Source organism: Trematomus bernacchii, unplaced genomic scaffold (assembly GCF_902827165.1).
Source record: "Trematomus bernacchii unplaced genomic scaffold, fTreBer1.1, whole genome shotgun sequence".
NCBI lineage: Eukaryota > Metazoa > Chordata > Actinopteri > Perciformes > Nototheniidae > Trematomus > Trematomus bernacchii.
The window spans coordinates 242455-264199 of NW_022987673.1; the positions used below are offsets into that span (position 1 = coordinate 242455).

Sequence of the window (21745 nt, forward strand, 5' to 3'; positions counted from 1 at the left end):
TCCTGTGTAGCCCAAGCAGCAAACTGACAACTCAACACAATTTGTTTAAGTTATTAATCCTTGAAGTTATGCATAAATTAGGGCGCTGCATGTCCCCTTGAGTGACAGATCAGTGCAGTGACTATTTACTTTTATTATTATTATTTATTTAATTGTATTATTCTTTTTGTATTCTTTTATTTGTATTTTATTATGATTTTTTATTTATTATTATATTTATTTTTGTATTATTTTGTATTTAATTAAATTATTATTTTTGTTTTCTTTTATTTGTATTTTATTATTCTTTTTAATGTATTATTATTATGTATTTTTTATTATTTTTTATTTAATTTTATTATTCTTTTTGTATTGATGTTAAGCTAATTTTAAAAGATCTGAGTAGTTCTCCTTTTCCAGATCTGAGTACTTCTACTTTTACTCAAGTACAGGGAGTCGTGTGGTGCAGTGTGTTGTGTGTTGGGTGTTGGTGTTCGGTTCAGGGGGTCACAGGTTCAAACCCCACTGCAGTCAGCATGTCGTCGTGAGGGGATAGTGGTGGTCTAATGGATAGTGAGGTGGGCTGAAGATCGGAAGGTTGTGAGTTCAAATCCTGCCAGGAACACCACCACTAGTGTGCCCTTGAGTAAGGCACTTAGCCCTTAGTAACTCCAGGGAGAATGTCCCTGTAAGTCGCTTTGGATAAAAGCGTCAGCTAAATGAAATGTAATGTTGTGTCCCTGAGACACTTCACCCCAAATTGCTCCTGGGGGGATTACCCACAGTATTGAGTATGTAAGTCGCTTTGGATAAAAGCATCTAACAAGTGACATGTAATGTAATGTACAAGATGTGAGTACTTCTACTTTTACTCAAGTACAAGATCAGAGTACTTCTACTTTTACTGAAGTACTAGATCTGAGTACTTTGTACTACTGTGTTACTAACAGCTGGTGTAACATCAGCTGCTGTGACACCAGCTGTTAACATCAGCTGGTGTCACAGCAGCTGATGGTAACCCGAGCAGCTGAAGTGTGTTTTTGGTGGAGTGAGTAAATAAGACAGAGATATGGAGGCGGCTCCAGGATAAGCTTCACTTATAAATAAAGTTGACTCTTGGATCAGTCCTATAACAACTCAGCTGGGCGTAGAGACAGTAATAAATCATTAGGTTCCTGAAACTTAAATGACAACTGTTTGATATGTGGCTGTGAAAAACATCTCTTAGTTTCCCAGCGCTGTTTGTTTTGTGTTAAATAAAAACAGATATCAAACTGAGTATTATTGTTTTCTCTTGGGAGTGAAACATACAATTGGAAGACACATTTTTTTGGAAAATGTGCAGACATATGGACGGATAAAATAAATAAAACAGATTAAGGTTTACACGTAAGGCACGTTTTTATTTATATAGCACATTTCAACACAAGTAAAGTAAAGTGCTTTACAACAAATGTGTGAGGACAAAGTGCATTTAATCCAGGCTTGTTTGTGATATAATTAAAGTAATGCTCTGTTGATTCAAAGTCAATAAAGGTTTGTTGGATCCTGGAGAGTTTGCAGACTGCTGTGTGTGAACATCGTGACGCTTTTATTGCACATTCAAGGTGGTTAGAGCTTACAGGAAGTCCTCTGGTCATAAATACGTGACAAAGTAACACCACACAACCCATGCCCATTAACCATTCAGGGGAACGTTTATTTAAATTGAAAGAATTATGAGATTAAAGTCAGAATTCTGGAGGAAAAGTAAAAATTCTGAAAAAGTCAGAATTCTGAAAAATAGTCTTAATTTTAAGAAAATAGTAATATGTCTGGGAACAAAACCATAGTTCTAAAAGAAGTCATAATTTTTTTTAAAACGTCATAATTCTGAAAAAACGTCATTATTATGGAAAAAAAAGTCATGTTATGAAAAAAAAGTCTTACAAAAATATAAAGAGTCAGATATGTTTTGTCTTGCTCTATTTCCCCCACTGAAAATTGGTATGGTCACATTTTAGAATGTATTTCTCATGTCATGTTTCTCAGCTAATAATCCTCTTCCGTTGAAGTCGTGGGAGTATATTTTGGCAAGGTGTGTATTTACCGAGCAGTCCCTGAACGCAGCACAGAGTCTATAAAAAGAGCGGTTTCGCCGGAGGAGGAACAAACGGCTGAAGTTACTCCGAAATTAAACATTTCTCCGTCTCTCATCAGAGGATTTTAACAACTTCTCCTGAAAGGTAAACCTCAACAACACCGCTTTAAATCAAACTAACATTAATTATCCTAACTGTTAAACAACTTTATAACTTCGGTTTAAACTTCATTAAAAAGTGGTTAAAAGCAGTTTTCAGAGGCACATCCGGGATGGAAAGGTGTTTATTTAACACTAACTTAGTTATCACACTGTAATATATGAAATAAGTGGAGTTGGCTCTGGTTAATGGAGTGATTAGCCCGGGACAAAGCCGTTATTGTGGGGAAGTTCTCGGTGATTAACGGTCCGAGAACAGTCCTCTCAACGGAGGGGAAGTGTTGTGGGGCGAACCGCGGTTACACCTGTCGGCCACCGTACTTATCAGGCACTCATTTACCATGATCAGAGGGGGAGAAGTACTCTGACCTGGTACTACAGTACAAGTAGAAGTACTCAGATCTTGTACTTGAGTAAAAGTAGAAGTATTCAGATCTTGTACTTGAGTAAAAGTAGAAGTACCAGAGTGTAGGAATACTCTGTTACAGTAAAAGTCCTGCATTCAAAATGTTCTTCAAGTAAAAATAGAAAAGTATTATCATCAAAATATAGTAGCGACAGTAAAAGTAGTGATTGTGCAGATTGGTCCATTTCAGAATAATATATATGATATGTTTTATAATGATTGATCATGAAAGTGTTCTCAAAGCTGGTAAAGGTGCAGCTAGTTTGAATGACTTTGTATACTGCAGGGTAGCTTGTGGATTTACTCCAGGTGGAACTAAAGTCTGATTTAACACTTGATTAGATTTCACATCATTCATCCACATCTGTAAAGTAACTAAAGGTATTAAATACATGTAGTGGAGGAGAAGTACACCATTTACCTCTGAACTGTAGTGGAGTAGAAGTACAAAGTAGCAAAACAATGGAAATAACTTTATTAATTTACCAATTCAAGATCAATAATGTCCATCTTCTATCTATATTACTTTATGCTTCCCTACTTACTCCACTACGTGTACCAGCTGTACCTTTAGGGATTCAGGGTTGCATTGTTAAGTAAATAAAGACATACAAACAATAGTTAAACCAACATTTAGAAAGCTGCTTGTTCATGAAAGTACCAGGACTACAAATAGTTTGGTTTGAATATATGTATTTACATTTTTTACTTAATTTTTTCACATATTTCTGTATTTTTAATGTATTTTTTTACTTAATTTGTTCGCCCTCACGTGGGCTGTTCTGCCTTAAAATAGATCTATACATTTTTTTCATGGTTTGATTTGAATATATTTATTTTTATGTATTTAATTTATTTTTTATGTATTTTGTCACATATTTATTTATTTTAATTTATTTTTAACTTCATTTTTTCACATATTTATTTATTTGTGTTTATTATTTTTCCACATATTATTTGTATTTTTAAAAGATTTCTTAAAGATTTGTTTAATATTTGAAGTTAAAGCCAAACAATGGGGGACATGTGGTCAGAGTGACGTACGCTCACCATCCGATGACTCATCTCTTCCACGCTGCTGCTGCTGCTGCTGCTGCTGACGTAATGACTGCACTTTTATAATCACAGTTATATATATTTACGTTTTATTCCAGAAGCAGATCCTGAGCAGCCATGGGAGTCGAGGGAGGAATGAAATGCGTCAAGTTCCTGCTTTTCTTCTTCAACTTCATCTTCTGGGTGAGTGAGCGTAACGCGGCCAAAAGGTGGACGCGGACGTCTCCTGAAACATCACGGCAAACTGCTGCTAGTTACTCAATTCTATTTCAATATTCTTTAGATAAAACAAGACATTTGAACGCATTTCTCTGTCCTTTTTACTGTTTTAAAACATTACATAGAATCATTTAATTTAAAGAAATATATCAACAGGTTAATATTTCTCCCCTCACATTTAGTTTTTAAAATAAATTGTGCATCTTAAAACATATTTGGGGACAAAACAAGACATTTATTGGGCCTTTTTAGTGTCTGTGTGTGTGTGTGTGGCCTTGTATTACTATCCTTGTGGGGACCTAAATCTGTTTACACAGTCACGTGTGGGGACTTGGTTAGGGTTAGGGTTAGGGTTAGGGTTAGGGTTAGGGTTAGGATAAGTCTCCAGGAAATGCATGTAAGTCAATGTAATGTCCCCCTGAAGGTGTGTGTGTGTGTTGCAATTAACTGATGGTCTTTCGAAACTTTTTGGGGACAAAGAAAGACATTTGAAGACTTTTCACTTTTTTGTTATTATTTAATTGAGAAATTAACCCTAAAAAGGTCACATTTGTGACTGTTTTTCAGCCTATTTTGAGAATCTTTTTAGGCATTTTACTGTATGGAAATGTTTAGCTACGCAGGGAGAAGCCTTGCAAAGTGACCGAGTAATGACAATAAACATAATTCAGCTTTTTTTATGATAAGATGTCAGAAAATGCTGTTTTTAGCTCCTGAAATGTAAAGATTTGTGTGTTTTCTCAGCTTCATATCATATTTTTGGATTGTTGTTCGGAATAAAGAACATATTTTTAGGTTGTTAGGAAACTTTCTCACAATTTCAGAGACCCATAGTCGATAACAGAACATACTTGTTGGCTGTTGAGCTGCAACGATTAGACGAAGTGAAGAAAATATCAAGTATTGTGATAATCGATATATCATTTAAGTCGTTTTTCCATACAGAAAATGCAGTTTTTAGCGTCTCGAATCTGTAGTTTTGCTGCTTCTCTCTGCTTTATATCACATTTAAAGTGAATATCTTTGGATATTTAAAGACTACACCTTGGACTGTGAGGACATTTTATAGAGCAAATGATTAATGAAGGCGGTTGGAGTTGTGCGAACTCCCTGACAGTAGCAGACAAATTCAGTTTGAATGTGGATGTCCTGATTTGAGTATAATAATGAATGCGTTAATGCACTTCCCAGCCTCTCAAATCTGTCGTTTTGCTGCTTCTCTCTGTTTTATATCACGTTAAAGTGAACTTCTTTAGACCTTTGAGGAACCCAGCTGGACATTTTGTAGAAAAAATGTAATAACCCTTAGTTAGACTGTGCAGAAATCCTTTAAAGTATCACAGAAGTTCAGTTTTAATGTGGATTTTAGTAATAAATCATGCATTAATGTCTCAATGCTGCTTCCAGCCGCCCAAATATGGACATATCCTGCTTTTCTCTGAGTTATATCACATTCAAGTGAATATCTCTGGACATTCAAACACATCATCCTGGGATGGAAAACAAATTCTATATTATCTGACATTTCTCATTAAATAATCAGCCCTGAAACTGAAAGGCAGCTTGTGTTGGCATCAAACAGGAAGTGAAGCGTTGTTATTTTTGTCGGCTGTTATCTCTTCTGGCAGCCGAGTGTCTCTCTGCGGTGTTTCTCATTCTTTATCCACCCCGTGACTTTGGGCTCGCTGCTGGTCCTCCACTTCAAGCGTGACATCATGAAATCATGTGTGAAATCAGCTGACGGTGAACACACACACACACACACACACCCACCCACACACCCACTGACTCGTATATCCTCCGCACACTGACTCACCCCCCCCCCCGATCACATGGTGCACCACAAAGTTTGTTTAATGTTGCTGCTCGAGGAGGACATTGGTCTCAGATATCCTGGATTATTTCCTGGTTTAACCTGTTTTTGTGTGTGTGTGTGTGTGTGTGTGTGTGTGTGTGTGTGTGTGTGTGTGTGTGTGTGTGTGTGTGTGTGTGTGTGTGTGTGTGTGTGTGTGTGTGTGTGTGTGTGTGTGTGTGTGTGTGTGTGTGTGTGTGTGTGTGTGTGTGTGTGTGTGTGTGTGTGTGTGTGTGTGTGTGTGTGTGTGTGTGTGTGTGTGTGTGTGTGTGTGTGTGTGTGTGTGTGTGTGTGTGTGTGTGTGTGTGTGTGTGTGTGTGTGTGTGTGTGTAATGTGTATCTTATGACCAGATTTCAGTGTGTAACGGCGTCATGTGACCTCTCCTGCTCCCTGACACACAGAGAGAGAGAGAGAGTGAACTGAGAGTGAGACACAGCAGGAAGTCTCCGACATAGCAACACTTATCTTAATCTGCAGAACATTCATTTTCATTATCGATACGGCTTGGTAGCTTGGACCAAACAAGACTTAACAAAACGTACTTAATACGTAAATAAGGTGACATTTCTCCCGTAACATTCAGTCAGTTAGTTTAGTTAATAAACTGAGAATCTGAAGCATTTCTTTCGGACAAAACACGACATTTGTAGAACTATCTTTGGCATTTCTTCCACTTTGTATAGATGAATTTAATTGGAATATATCAATCAGGCATCATTTAGACCCAACAAACCACCCCTTTTTAGTTCTACTGTTACTAACTGAGGATTTGTCGACACTTGCTTCGACAAAACAAGACATTTTTACTGTTTTAAAACATGTTACAGAATAATACAAGGTGACTTTTCTCCCCAACATTCAGTCTTTTAGTTTAGTTAATAAACTGAGAATCTGAAGTATTTCTTTGGGGACAAAACACGACACTTTAAGACGTAACTCTGGCCTTTCAGATATTATATATTATATTATATTTCATACATCAACTCGGTTCCTTCCCTCACGTTTATTGCTGTAGTTTGCATGTTTTTTTGGGACACTTTAAAACATTCAAGGACGTTTTTTTTAATGTGTTTTACTGACATCTTTTACACATGTGAAACGTCTGCGTGCGTCCTGTGTTATCAGACTGTCAGGAGAGACTCAGTTCATTGTATTAATAATATATAAGGTTACAACTACATTATAGTGTCGTATTATACATGTTTTTAGACATGTTATACTACATAGTAACATCTAGAAGTGAACATCCGGGTTATTGTTATCCCTTTTATTCACCTGTCATTATTCCTCTGTTTGCTCTGAGTTCACTCGTTCTGTTTTCCTACAGACGCCATTAGCACCTCTTTGACTCAGATCCAATATTTACTCTGGTGTTTCCACATAACACACACACGCACACACACACACACACACACACACTGTTTCACTCTGAAGGAGCAGCAGGACCTGTGTACCTGCAGCTGCAGTAAGGCTGTGCGATTATGGCAAAAATCCTAATCACGATTATTTTGGTCAATAATTGATATCACGATTATTAAAATCCATTTACTTTGAAAACATCCATTTATTGAAACAAAAATGTGAACAGTATGTTTTTAACAGTTGATTACCCTGAACTTTAAGTATAATTCAACTGAAAAACCAAACAAAAAAAATTATAATAATTACATTTTTTTTTTACAAAAATAATTATCGTTTTATTTCGATTACATTGTTTTCGTAATCGTTGCAAGCCAAAATCGTAATCGAGATTAAAATACGATTAATTGCACAGCCCTAAGCTGTAGTGTATTAACAGAGTCTCCAGCACACAGAGTATTGATCCCTGCTATAGATCACAGATTAAACTCATAAACACAGAGTGAAATCTTCCATGACAGCAATAAGATGACTAAACATCTGTATCCTGTTCCTCTTCCTGCACAGAGCTGTTTGTTTTAGCACGCTGTATATATAATACGAGTCAATAAATGATCATAAAAGATTACACAAGCGTTATTATGGCTTTATATGTATCTGTGGCGCTGCACTGATTATCTGGAGGCAAATATTTGTTTGTAGCCTCAGATCCGCCGTCCACTAAACTGTGTGCTCTCAGCCTCCCTGCCGTGCACCAAACTGTGTGCTCTCAGCCTCCCTGCCGTCCACCAAACTGTGTGCTCTCAGCCTCCCTGCCGTCCACCAAACTGTGTGCTCTCAGCCTCCCTGCCGTCCACCAAACTGTGTGCTCTCAGCCTCCCTGCCGTCCACCAAACTGTGTGCTCTGAGCCTCCCTGCCGTGCACCAAACTGTGTGCTCTCAGCCTCCCTGCCGTCCACCAAACTGTGTGCTCTCAGCCTCCCTGCCGTCCACCAAACTGTGTGCTCTCAGCCTCCCTGCCGTCCACCAAACTGTGTGCTCTGAGCCTCCCTGCCGTCCACCAAACTGTGTGCTCTCTGCCTCCCTGCCGTCCACCAAACTGTGTGCTGTCAGCCTCCCTGCCGTCCACCAAACTGTGTGCTCTCAGCCTCCCTGCCGTCCACCAAACTGTGTGCTCTCAGCCTCCCTGCCGTCCACCAAACTGTGTGCTGTCAGCCTCCCTGCCGTCCACCAAACTGTGTGCTCTGAGCCTCCCTGCCGTCCACCAAACTGTGTGCTGTCAGCCTCCCTGCCGTCCACCAAACTGTGTGCTCTCAGCCTCCCTGCCGTCCACCAAACTGTGTGCTCTCAGCCTCCCTGCCGTCCACCAAACTGTGTGCTGTCAGCCTCCCTGCCGTCCACCAAACTGTGTGCTCTGAGCCTCCCTGCCGTCCACCAAACTGTGTGCTGTCAGCCTCCCTGCCGTCCACCAAACTGTGTGCTCTGAGCCTCCCTGCCGTCCACCAAACTGTGTGCTGTCAGCCTCCCTGCCGTCCACCAAACTGTGTGCTCTCAGCCTCCCTGCCGTCCACCAAACTGTGTGCTCTCAGCCTCCCTGCCGTCCACCAAACTGTGTGCTGTCAGCCTCCCTGCCGTCCACCAAACTGTGTGCTCTGAGCCTCCCTGCCGTCCACCAAACTGTGTGCTCTCAGCCTCCCTGCCGTCCACCAAACTGTGTGCTGTCAGCCTCCCTGCCGTCCACCAAACTGTGTGCTCTCAGCCTCCCTGCCGTCCACCAAACTGTGTGCTCTCAGCCTCCCTGCCGTCCACCAAACTGTGTGCTCTCAGCCTCCCTGCCGTCCACCAAACTGTGTGCTCTCAGCCTCCCTGCCGTCCACCAAACTGTGTGCTCTCAGCCTCCCTGCCGTCCACCAAACTGTGTGCTCTCAGCCTCCCTGATCACACAGACGGCACACCACCTGGTTAACCCACAGCATCATTACAAGTGTTGCTTTACAGATGCAGCCCTGGCCCTCTCCTCACTTCCTGCTCGAGCTGCAGTGTTATGATTACTGATCATACTCAGATACAGGCGACCAATCAGCATCCTCTGTCAGTGATGCAGGAGGTCACGTGACAGTAACAGCTGATATGAGGACATGTTTAGAGTGTTGTGGTGAAGAAGCTCTGACATGAGGAGCTACGAGGAGAACCAGAACATATGAGCCTGCAGACTGAAGCTCATGAGGACACTTCAGAGTAACTCTGAGACAGGAGACAGGAGTACAAGTACACAGATACTGTACTCGAGTCAAAGTAGAAGTACTCAGATCTTGAGTAAAAGTAGAAGTACTCAGACCTTGTACTTGAGTGAAAGTAGAAGTACTCAGATCCTGTACTTGAGTGAAAGTAGAAGTACTCAGATCTTGTACTTGAGTAAAAGTAGAAGTACTCAGATCTTGAGTAAAAGTAGAAGTACTCAGATCTTGAGTAAAAGTAGAAGTACTCAGACCTGGTACTTGAGTAAAAGTAGAAGTACCAGAGTGTAGGAATACTCTGTTACAGTAAAAGTCCTGCATTCAAAATGTTCCTCAAGTAGAAAAAGTTATTATATCTATTGACACATTATTGATAACTTCTGCAGTTTTCAAAAGGCAGAACTCATTTGCAAATTGTCCGTGTCCGCCATTGTTGTTTGCGACCGCTTTACGTTTCCTTCTGTGTCGTGTGAGTAGGGATGGGTACCGAGCCCCGGTATTAAACGGGCCCCGGGGCGGAATTATTAAAGACCGTGGTACCGCTAAGCTCCGACGTTATCGGTCTATTTATTGGTACTGGAGACATTTAAAAAATATATGTCATATGTGTTATTGCTACACAAACATTATATTGCAGTTTCAGTGTCACCAACTCAGTTTCTAATACGCAAACAGAATGCAAAATGCGTCTATGATTATTTTCTATCTTTCCAATCCAGACGAGAGATCTCTCTCTCCCTCTCTCTGTGTGCGAGGGGGCGGGGCAGTTTACACACACACACACACACACACACACACACACACACAAACACACACACACACACACACACACACACACACACACACACACACACACACACACACACACACACACACACACACACACACACACACACACACACACAGGAGATGGCAGAGAGAGCTAAGGTGTGGTTAAACTCTACCCGTCTCGATGTGGACAATGCTCGTTGCCAAAAGTGCAATACGAGTTTAGCATGTGAGGGCGGTAACACGAGCAATTTGTTTAAACAACAACACATTATGTCCCGTAATGTTCCGGTTCCACCACAACCTCAATCTTCCTCCAGACGAACCGTTTGGCCTTTTGCAGTAACTCATATTCTTGTATGCTTTATGTTGATATTTAATAATATTTAAAATAGGTGCAGCATGCACAAAGTATAGCTGTGGACAAGTGAAACATGTATTCGGACAAGTACATTGCCAACTGACTTTACTCTCTAAAGACTGTTTCTTAGTATACTGCAGGGGAGCTTGTACTCAGGTCTTGTTCTTGAGTAAAAGTAGAAGTACTCAGGTCTTGTTCTTGAGTAAAAGTAGAAGTACTCAGGTCTTGTTCTTGAGTAAAAGTAGAAGTACTCAGATCTTGTACTTGAGTAAAAGTAGAAGTACTCAGATCTTGTACTTGAGTAAAAGTAGAAGTACTCAGATCTTGTACTTGAGTAAAAGTAGAAGTACTCAGATCTTGTGCTTGAGTAAAAGGAGAAGTACTCAGATCTTGTACTTGAGTAAAAGTAGAAGTACTCAGATCTTGTACTTGAGTAAAAGTAGAAGTACTCAGATCTTGTACTTGAGTAAAAGTAGAAGTACTCAGATCTTGTGCTTGAGTAAAAGTAGAAGTACTCAGATCTTGTACTTGAGTAAAAGTAGAAGTACTCAGATCTTGTACTTGAGTAAAAGTAGAAGTACTCAGATCTTGTTCTTGAGTAAAAGTAGAAGTACTCAGATCTTGTACTTGAGTAAAAGTAGACGTACTCAGGTCTTGTACTTGAGTAAAAGTAGAAGTACACAGATCTTGTACTTGAGTAAAAGGAGAAGTACTCAGATCTTGTACTTGAGTAAAAGTAGAAGTACACAGATCTTGTACTTGAGTAAAAGGAGAAGTACTCAGATCTTGTACTTGAGTAAAAGTAGACGTACTCAGATCTTGTACTTGAGTAAAAGTAGAAGTACTCAGGTCTTGTACTTGAGTAAAAGTAGACGTACACAGATCTTGTACTTGAGTAAAAGGAGAAGTACTCAGATCTTGTACTTGAGTAAAAGTAGACGTACTCAGATCTTGTACTTGAGTAAAAGTAGACGTACTCAGATCTTGTACTTGAGTAAAAGTAGAAGTACTCAGATCTTGTACTTGAGTAAAAGTAGAAGTACTCAGATCTTGTACTTGAGTAAAAGGAGAAGTACTCAGATCTTGAGTAAAAGTAGACGTACTCAGATCTTGAGTAAAAGTAGAAGTACTCAGATCTTGTACTTGAGTAAAAGTAGAAGTACTCAGATCTTGTACTTGAGTAAAAGTAGAAGTACTCAGGTCTTGTACTTGAGTAAAAGTAGAAGTACTCAGGTCTTGTACTTGAGTAAAAGTAGAAGTACTCAGATCTTGTACTTGTGTAAAAGTAGAAGTACTCAGATCTTGTACTTGAGTAAAAGTATAAGTACTCAGGTCGTGTACTTGAGTAAAAGTAGAAGTACTCAGATCTTGTACTTGAGTAAAAGTAGAAGTACTCAGATCTTGTACTTGAGTAAAAGTAGAAGTACTCAGATCTTGTACTTGAGTAAAAGTAGAAGTACCAGAGTGTAGGAATACTCTGTTACAGTAAAAGTCCGGTATTCAAAATGTTCCTCAAGCTAAAGTAGAAAAGTATTCTCATCAAAATATATTTAAAGTAGCGACAGTAAAAGTAGTCATTGTGCAGATTGGTCCATTTCAGAATAATATATATGATATGTTTTATAATGATTGATCATGAAAGTGTTCTCAAAGCTGGTAAAGGTGCAGCTAGTTTGAATGACTTTGTATACTGCAGGGTAGCTTGTGGATTTACTCCAGGTGGAACTAAAGTCTGATTTAAGACGTGATTATATTTCACATCATTCATCCAGATCTGTGAAGTAACTAAAGGTATTAAATACATGTAGTGGAGTAAAAGTACACCATTTACCTCTGAACTGTAGAGGAGTAGAAGTACACAGTAGCATACGATGGAAATACACAATATTGTACTTAAGAACTTGAGTAATGTACTTCGTTACTTCCCACCTCCGGGTCTCTGTTTTGTTGACTCTCTGTTATCTGATGGTTTCTCAGGAAGCTGTCTCAACTTCCTCCGTCTGTTTCTCGTCAGTGACTCAGTGTGAGGAGGGGGGGTTTCTGAGAATGAACTTTATATATAATGTGACATTTGCTCATAGTGTTAATGTAATCCATTTGCTCAGAGAAACACGTCTGACTGAACTGTATTACGTTCTTTGATTCAGTTGCTTATGAAAGCCTTGCTGCCAGACACTAATCCCACACATCCCAACCTACTCTTCTCTCTCATTCAAAACAGATGTAATTGTATTTAAATGTCCCGTGGTGGTCCTTCTGCCTCGATGCTTTAATATGTTTTATTTAAATGTGATATTCTAAGTGTGCCTGTGTATGCCCCCCAGCTGTGCGGCCTGGCCCTGGTGGTGGTGGGGGTCCTGATGCAGGTGAACCTCCACAACACTCTGAATATCAAAGACCCTTCGGCCTCCGGAGCTCCCATCGTCGTCATCATCGTCGGCGTCATCATCTTCTTCATCGCCTTCTTCGGCTGCTGCGGCGCCTGGAAGGAGAACTACTGCATGGTCACCACGGTAACACATCCTTTACTCAAGTAGAAGTACACATCCTTTACTCAAGTAGAAGTACACATCCTTTACTCAAGTAGAAGTACACATCCTTTACTCAGGTAGAAGTACAGATACTCGTGTTTAAAAATACTCTGGTAAACTTCTTTACTCAAGTAAAAGTAAAGAGGCTTTGAAATGTACTTCAGTAAAAAGTACCCATAACTAGCAGCTGTTTTAAAGAGTACCTGACCTCCCTTTATATTAATAGAACAATAATGTCATTGTTAGCTAATGAATGTTTCCATGCTGAACAACGGCAACATGACAACGTTTTCATTGGTCCCTCTTCTTTAGAGAAGACCAGGAAATGATGGATACACGGATCGTGTTCAAATCAATAGGCACGCAATGACTCTAAATACTAATGATCACGCCACCAAACACACATTCAAACTAAAGGAACCAGCCTGTTTGGGAAATGTGAGAAGTAGAAAGTACAGGTATTTGGGTTCAACATGTGAGAAGTAGAAAGTACAGGTATTTGTGTTCAACATGTAAGAAGTAGAAAGTACAGGTATTTGAGTTCAACATGTAAGAAGTAGAAAGTACAGGTATTTGGGTTCAACATGTAAGAAGTAGAAAGTACAGGTATTTGGGTTCAACATGTAAGAAGTAGAAAGTACAGGTATTTGGGTTCAACATGTAAGAAGTAGAAAGTACAGGTATTTGGGTTCAACATGTAAGAAGTAGAAAGTACAGGTATTTGTGTTCAACATGTGAGAAGTAGAAAGTACAGGTATTTGTGTTCAACATGTAAGAAGTAGAAAGTACAGGTATTTGAGTTCAAAGTGTAAGAAGTAGAAAGTACAGGTATTTGTGTTCAACATGTAAGAAGTAGAAAGTACAGGTATTTGTGTTCAACATGTGAGAAGTAGAAAGTACAGGTATTTGTGTTCAACATGTGAGAAGTAGAAAGTACAGGTATTTGTGCTCAAAATGTAAGAAGTAGAAAGTACGCAAAAATGTCCCAATTTGGGATCAATAAAGTACCTCATATCTCTATCTGCTACACCAGGTGCTTTTGTTCCTCGGTTCCCAGGAGGACGCCTATGTTCTCTGTTCTTGTTCTCAGTGTGTGTTCTGTGGCGCTGCCAGGGCTCTCTTAATGTCACTGAGAGATAAAGCTCATCACACAGAGATATCAGTCTAAATATTCAGATTCATAAATCCGTTAAACTCTAAACGTCTCTCGTCTCTCTCCAGTTTGCCGTCCTGGTCTTCATGATCATCATCATCGAGGTCGCAGCCGCCATCGCTGGATACGTGTACAGGAAAAAAGTGAGTGTCTGCTTCCTGTTGTGGGATAAAAGCAGGTATTTCAAAGAAGGAACATATGGAAATAGTGTTAGCTGTAATGAGTACCAGAATGACTGAATTCTGTGCCTTAAAATGTGTCCGATCCGATGGATTTCTACCTGCTGCCCCAGACATAAGTGACTTGTAATGGCTCTCTCCTGAGGATCAGGGCTGCACCACGCATCTACATTGTTAGCTATATCTCAATATGAGTTAGAGCAATATCTAAATCACAATATTTCCAAAGCTAAATACATGAATGAAGTATATTGGAGCTGTGGTGATATCCAGGCCTACTGTCATTAATGTTTGTTTGGTAAAGATCCTCTTAACAGAAGAATCATATTTTGATATATTATGTATCAAAACTCAACAATGCCCAAAAACCAGGTCCTCACTTCGATACCAAACTGGCTTGAAAAGTTGTATTTTTCCTTTGTTTTTAAAAATAAGCTGAGGTGGTAACTTAATTCAGGGGGCCACCTAGTGCTGAAATGCAGAATTAACTTCTCTCTAAGTATAGCAGAAAAGGTGGTCCTCACTCCCCATGTTAATTGACCCGGTCCTCACTTCAGGTGTCATGCAGGAATGTGTGTGTGTGTGTGTGTGTGTGTGTGTGTGTGTGTGTGTGTGTGTGTGTGTGTGTGTGTGTGTGTGTGTGTGTGTGTGTGTGTGTGTGTGTGTGTGTGTGTGTGTGTGTGTGTGTGTGTGTGTGTGTGTGTGTGTGTGTGTGTGTGTGTGTGTGTGTGTGTGTGTGTGGAAGGATAAACAAAAGAAGCGCTGGACAGAACTGATCAACTGGGTCAAAGTTATGGGCCTTGGAAAATATTTCCCCAGCACTAATCATGTGACCCTGTGGCTTTTGATCGAATGGACACAGTTCATATTCTCTGTTCAGCATCCGTTGGGTCAGATACGACGATGTTGGACAGTGGTCTTGAGGAAGAAGTGCCAGTATTAAACAACGTACAAATAAGGAAGTAATTGTAAGGATGAGTGCTGACGTGCTGTTTGTCCCTCAGCTCTCCGTGGTGGTGGAGGACAGCCTGGCAGACATGATCCACGAGTACAAGAACAGCACTGCTGACTTCAGGAAGACGGTGGACAAACTGCAAGAGGACGTGAGTTTACACAGTCGAATGTTTGCTGACCGCTCCCTCTCCCAACATCCTGCTGCTCTGCTGACTCACTGCACACTGACAACATGCTGCAATACAGGGAGGGACCCTGAAGGCAGCATCGCCCTGGGCCAATGGGATCTCTCCATGTGATTCTGGATTATCTTAGAATAAATTAGATCACTAAATATTAGTTTCTTTCTATTTTAAGCCAAACTTAATTATATTTTCTAATTAATATATTTTGAAAAGTCAGACGAAATACAATATATCAGTTTTGTTCTTTCTATTTGAAGCCTAATAATTAATATAAATAGAAAAACTGATAAAATATTGGTTTCTTTTAAGCCTAATTTATTTATTTAAAAAAACAAACAAAATATATAGATTTGTAAAAATATGTTCTAATTATTATTTTGGACCAATCACGCAGCTCTGATATTGTGACCGTTATTAAATGTTTTTAACCTGTATTTCTTCGCCCTGCAGTGGAAGTGCTGCGGCTCCAACAGCTCCATGGACTGGAAGGGCTTCCGCCCCGACGGTGTCTCGGTGCCGGACTCGTGTTGTGTCAAAGTCACTGTGGACTGTGGATTCGGATCCATGATGAACAGCACCATCGTGCACCGGACGGTAAACTGATGACTCTGATTACTTTAAAGGTCACCTATTAAGCAAAATCCAATTCTCATGTCTCTTCTACATCATGTGTCCCCTCTTCTTCATGTCTCTTCTTCATCAACATGTGTCCCCTCTTCTTCATGTCTCTTCTACATCATGTGTCCCCTCTTCTTCATGTCTCTTCTTCATCAACATGTGTCCCCTCTTCTTCATGTCTCTTCTACATCAACATGTGTCCCCTCTTCTTCATGTCTCTTCTTCATCAACATGTGTCCCCTCTTCTTCATGTCTCTTCTTCATCAACATGTGTCCCCTCTTCTTCATCAGCATGTGTCCCCTCTTCCTCATCAACATGTGTCCCCTCTTCTTCATGTCTCTTCTACATCAACATGTGTCCCCTCTTCCTCATCAACATGTGTCCCCTCTTCTTCATGTCTCTTCTTCATCAACATGTGTCCCCTCTTCTTCATGTCTCTTCTTCATCAACATGTGTCCCCTCTTCTTCATGTCTCTTCTACATCAACATGTGTCCCCTCTTCTTCATGTCTCTTCTACATCACCATGTGTCCCCTCTTCTTCATGTCTCTTCTTCATCAACATGTGTCCCCTCTTCTTCATGTCTCTTCTACATCACCATGTGTCCCCTCTTCTTCATGTCTCTTCTACATCAACATGTGTCCCCTCTTCTTCATGTCTCTTCTACATCAACATGTGTCCCCTCTTCTTCATGTCTCTTCTTCATCAACATGTGTCCCCTCTTCTTCATGTCTCTTCTTCATCAACATGTGTCCCCTCTTCTTCATGTCTCTTCTTCATCAACATGTGTCCCCTCTTCTTCATGTCTCTTCTTCATCAACATGTGTCCCCTCTTCCTCATCAACATGTGTCCCCTCTTCTTTATGTCTCTTCTTCATCAACATGTGTCCCCTCTTCTTCATGTCTCTTCTTCATCAACATGTGTCCCCTCTTCTTCATGTCTCTTCTACATCAACATGTGTCCCCTCTTCCTCATCAACATGTGTCCCCTCTTCTTCATGTCTCTTCTTCATCAACATGTGTCCCCTCTTCTTCATGTCTCTTCTTCATCAACATGTGTCCCCTCTTCTTCATGTCTCTTCTACATCAACATGTGTCCCCTCTTCTTCATGTCTCTTCCTCATCAACATGTGTCCCCTCTTCTTCATGTCTCTTCTACATCAACATGTGTCCCCTCTTCCTCATCAACATGTGTCCCCTCTTCTTCATGTCTCTTCTTCATCAACATGTGTCCCCTCTTCTTCATCAGCATGTGTCCCCTCTTCTTCATCAACATGTGTCCCCTCTTCCTCATCAACATGTGTCCCCTCTTCTTCATGTCTCTTCTTCATCAACATGTGTCCCCTCTTCTTCATCAGCATGTGTCCCCTCTTCTTCATCAACATGTGTCCCCTCTTCCTCATCAACATGTGTCCCCTCTTCTTCATGTCTCTTCTTCATCAACATGTGTCCCCTCTTCTTCATGTCTCTTCTTCATCAACATGTGTCCCCTCTTCTTCATGTCTCTTCTTCATCAACATGTGTCCCCTCTTCTTCATGTCTCTTCTTCATCAACATGTGTCCCCTCTTCTTCATGTCTCTTCTTCATCAACATGTGTCCCCTCTTCTTCATGTCTCTTCTTCATCAACATGTGTCCCCTCTTCTTCATCAGCATGTGTCCCCTCTTCTTCATCAACATGTGTCCCCTCTTCCTCATCAACATGTGTCCCCTCTTCTTCATGTCTCTTCTTCATCAACATGTGTCCCCTCTTCTTCATGTCTCTTCTTCATCAACATGTGTCCCCTCTTCTTCATGTCTCTTCTTCATCAACATGTGTCCCCTCTTCTTCATGTCTCTTCTTCATCAACATGTGTCCCCTCTTCTTCATGTCTCTTCTTCATCAACATGTGTCCCCTCTTCTTCATGTCTCTTCCTCATCAACATGTGTCCCCTCTTCTTCATGTCTCTTCTACATCAACATGTGTCCCCTCTTCCTCATCAACATGTGTCCCCTCTTCCTCATCAACATGTGTCCCCTCTTCTTCATGTCTCTTCTTCATCAACATGTGTCCCCTCTTCTTCATGTCTCTTCTTCATCAACATGTGTCCCCTCTTCTTCATGTCTCTTCTTCATCAACATGTGTCCCCTCTTCTTCATGTCTCTTCATCAGCATGTGTCCCCTCTTCTTCATGTCTCTTCTTCATCAACATGTGTCCCCTCTTCTTCATGTCTCTTCTTCATCAACATGTGTCCCCTCTTCTTCATGTCTCTTCTTCATCAACATGTGTCCCCTCTTCTTCATGTCTCTTCTTCATCAACATGTGTCCCCTCTTCTTCATGTCTCTTCTTCATCAACATGTGTCCCCTCTTCTTCATGTCTCTTCTACATCAACATGTGTCCCCTCTTCTTCATGTCTCTTCTTCATCAACATGTGTCCCCTCTTCTTCATGTCTCTTCTACATCAACATGTGTCCCCTCTTCTTCATGTCTCTTCTTCATCAACATGTGTCCCCCTCTTCTTCATGTCTCTTCTACATCAACATGTGTCCCCTCTTCCTCATCAACATGTGTCCCTCTTCTTCATGTCTCTCTCTTCATCAACATGTGTTCCCTCTTCTTCATGTCTCTTCTTCATCAACATGTGTCCCCTCTTCTTCATGTCTCTTCTTCATCAACATGTGTCCCCTCTTCTTCATGTCTCTTCTACATCAACATGTGTCCCCTCTTCTTCATGTCTCTTCTTCATCAACATGTGTCCCCTCTTCTTCATGTCTCTTCTACATCAACATGTGTCCCCTCTTCCTCATCAACATGTGTCCCCTCTTCTTCATGTCTCTTCTTCATCAACATGTGTCCCCTCTTCTTCATGTCTCTTCTTCATCAACATGTGTCCCCTCTTCTTCATGTCTCTTCTTCATCAACATGTGTCCCTCTTCTTCATGTCTCTTCTACATCAACATGTGTCCCCTCTTCTTCATGTCTCTTCTACATCAACATGTGTCCCCTCTTCTTCATTTCTCTTCTACATCAACATGTGTCCCCTCTTCTTCATGTCTCTTCTTCATCAACATGTGTCCCCTCTTCTTCATTTCTCTTCTTACATCAACATTTGGTCCCCTCTTCTTCATGTCTCTTCTACATCAACATGTGTCCCCTCTTCTTCATGTCTCTTCTTCATCAACATGTGTCCCCTCTTCTTCATGTCTCTTCTTCATCAACATGTGTCCCCTCTTCTTCATGTCTCTTCTACATCAACATGTGTCCCCTCTTCTTCATGTCTCTTCTTCATCAACATGTGTCCCCTCTTCTTCATGTCTCTTCTTCATCAACATGTGTCCCCTCTTCTTCATGTCTCTTCTACATCAACATGTGTCCCCTCTTCTTCATGTCTCTTCTACATCAACATGTGTCCCCTTCTTCTTCATGTCTCTTCTACATCAACATGTGTCCCCTCTTCTTCATGTCTCTTCTTCATCAACATGTGTCCCCTCTTCTTCATGTCTCTTCTTCATCAACATGTGTCCCCTCTTCTTCATGTCTCTTCTTCATCAACATGTGTCCCCTCTGTGTAAAGAGACTCTGAAAGTTTCAGGAACAAAGATTCTCTCTCTTTTTGATCCATTTCTATAAAAACCTGTCTGAAAATGAGCTGATCAGATTTTGGCCACTTGATGATGTCATAACGATGTTTTGTCTTGTGTAACCATTAGCCAATCAGCAACCAAGGTAACCCCCCCCCCCCCCCCCCCCCTTATCACCTGAATCTCCTCCTAGAGCACCATTGTGTTCTTTGTAACCAAATGTCTCTCAGAGGGGCGTGGGGAGGGGCTCCTTATTTTCATCTAAAGTAACAGACAGAGAATCAGCACTTTTGAAACAGGGCTGAAACAGAGGGGATTATGGGTAATGCTGCAATGATCTGTTTGGTGTTTCAGCCAATCAGAGACAGGCTCTGTATATATCTGAGACCTGTGATATATTGATGAAAAACAGTATCATAGGTCCCCTTTAAATCAGAACATGTGGGTTAGCATGAGCAGAAACTCCATGAAGCTCTCAGACACAGTTACTCTCTGCTCTCACATCAATAGTGTGAAGTAGAGCCGAACTGATACCAATGTTTGAGAGCTTTAAAATGATTTGTTTACACGTTGTTCAGCTATCCAACAAACTAGCTAGCAAATATTAGCTATCTCCAAATTGGTGGCTCTCTTAATTTAGATATGAGTTCTTAATGAACCCCCTGTGGTTATATTGTTCTGAGAGTCATTATGAAAACAGCCAGCAGCTCCTCTCCGAACTCCGAACATCACATTCCCAAATCTGTGTTATTTGGATAAACTAATCACATAGAGGTAATCCCAATGTGCAAAGAGTTTAGGCTCTAACTGTAAGAAGCAACTCAACATAAGCCTGTGTGGACTCTGAGGCACCTGGAGAGTACGTTCTACTTTTCAGATTCACACACACACACACACACACACACACACACACACACACACACACACACACACACACACACACACACATTCCTGCATGACCCCTGAAGTGAGGACCGGGTCAATTAACATGGGGAGTGAGGACCACCCTTTCTGCTATACTTAGAGAGAATTATTTTGTGTTAAAACTAAGCTTCATGGTCTGTATTTTGTTGCTTTTAGTAAACGTGGAAGCCCAGTTTGTGTCAAAGTGAATATTGACTACTTCTCTAAATACTTAATTAACAGATAAAAGTTGGTTAATGTGCATCTATGATAATATTTCACACGCATCTCTGGGTGTGTCTGGTTTACAGAGGAAGTCGACCAGCTGTTTATGAGTTCCTGTTTCCCCCACAGCGACTCTCTGGTCATATTTCTTCTTCTGTGGTTTCAGGGCTGCCATGACGCGTTGGTGAAGCTGCTGCAGGACAATCTGCTGTGGGTGATCGTCGGAGCGCTCGTTATCGCCGCCCTGCAGGTAACACTCCTCACAGGACAGAATATATATAATCTGAGCATACACTGACACTGAGCCGTCCCACAAAGAGACACTTAAAATGACCACAATTAACATAAAACAACTGAAGATATAAACGTGTAAATGTTTGTTTTTCTGCAGATTTTGGGCATCGTGTTCGCCTGCTGTCTGATGAGAGGAATCCGCAGTGGATACGAGGTCATGTGATCACGAGGTCATGTGATCACCTCCACATTGTTCAGGAGCTTCATTTGGAAAATGTTATTAATATTCATCTTCAGACATTATGCAATTTCTCCTGATTTCATTTGGGATTATATTTTTACTGGTTAACGAACTCTCCGCTCCGCCACCGTGTAGCAAATGATTCATGTCTATTTTATCGCCACCGTACGGTTGATTATTGTTGGTTTTGAGGAATTATAACATTGTTTATTGTTCTGTTTCGACACTTTAGATCTGATTTATGTATTGCTGGTTCCCTGTCTGTTTTTATTAAAGACCCTTTAAATTAAACCTGAATTTTCCTCAAGTGTCGACTATATTTAGCTCATATTACTCATAAAGCACGGCTAAATGTTACACCTTTCCCTCTACACTGAACGTGTTTAATAACCCTTTTCATTTTAAGATTATAAAACATATTAATTATTAGTAAGTGAGTTGGTGAGTTATTAGTTAGTGAGTTAGTTAGTTAGTGAGTTAG

General features: G+C 40.7%; 1 protein-coding gene across 2 annotated transcripts; it reads left to right on the forward strand.

Moving 5' to 3' along the window:
- The first annotated feature begins 2094 nt into the window (after positions 1 to 2094).
- Positions 2095 to 21561, forward strand: cd63 (CD63 molecule). Of its 2 annotated transcripts, none has more exons than XM_034136123.1 (8): positions 2095 to 2204; positions 3779 to 3863; positions 12802 to 12990; positions 14230 to 14304; positions 15345 to 15443; positions 15930 to 16073; positions 20956 to 21039; positions 21181 to 21561. In XM_034136123.1, the coding sequence occupies exons 2-8, from the start codon at positions 3798 to 3800 to the stop codon at positions 21244 to 21246; spliced, it is 723 nt and encodes a 240-aa protein (XP_033992014.1). In that variant the 5' UTR covers positions 2095 to 2204; positions 3779 to 3797; the 3' UTR covers positions 21247 to 21561. The 2 variants fall into 2 exon arrangements, with proteins under 2 accessions (XP_033992014.1, XP_033992015.1); XM_034136124.1 differs by having other exon boundaries at positions 2112 to 2204; positions 3782 to 3863.
- Positions 21562 to 21745: the final 184 nt, after the last annotated feature.

What these genes read in the sequence shown, in the direction of transcription:
- cd63 (XM_034136123.1), top strand. Translation starts at nt 3,798, where the DNA reads ATGGGAGTCGAGGGAGGAATGAAATGCGTCAAGTTCCTGCTTTTCTTC. An exon ending in GATACGTGTACAGGAAAAAA is followed by an intron (nt 14,305 to 15,344) that starts GTGAGTGTCTGC and finishes TTTGTCCCTCAG; the next exon opens with CTCTCCGTGGTGGTGGAGGA. An exon ending in GCACCATCGTGCACCGGACG is followed by an intron (nt 16,074 to 20,955) that starts GTAAACTGATGA and finishes CTGTGGTTTCAG; the next exon opens with GGCTGCCATGACGCGTTGGT.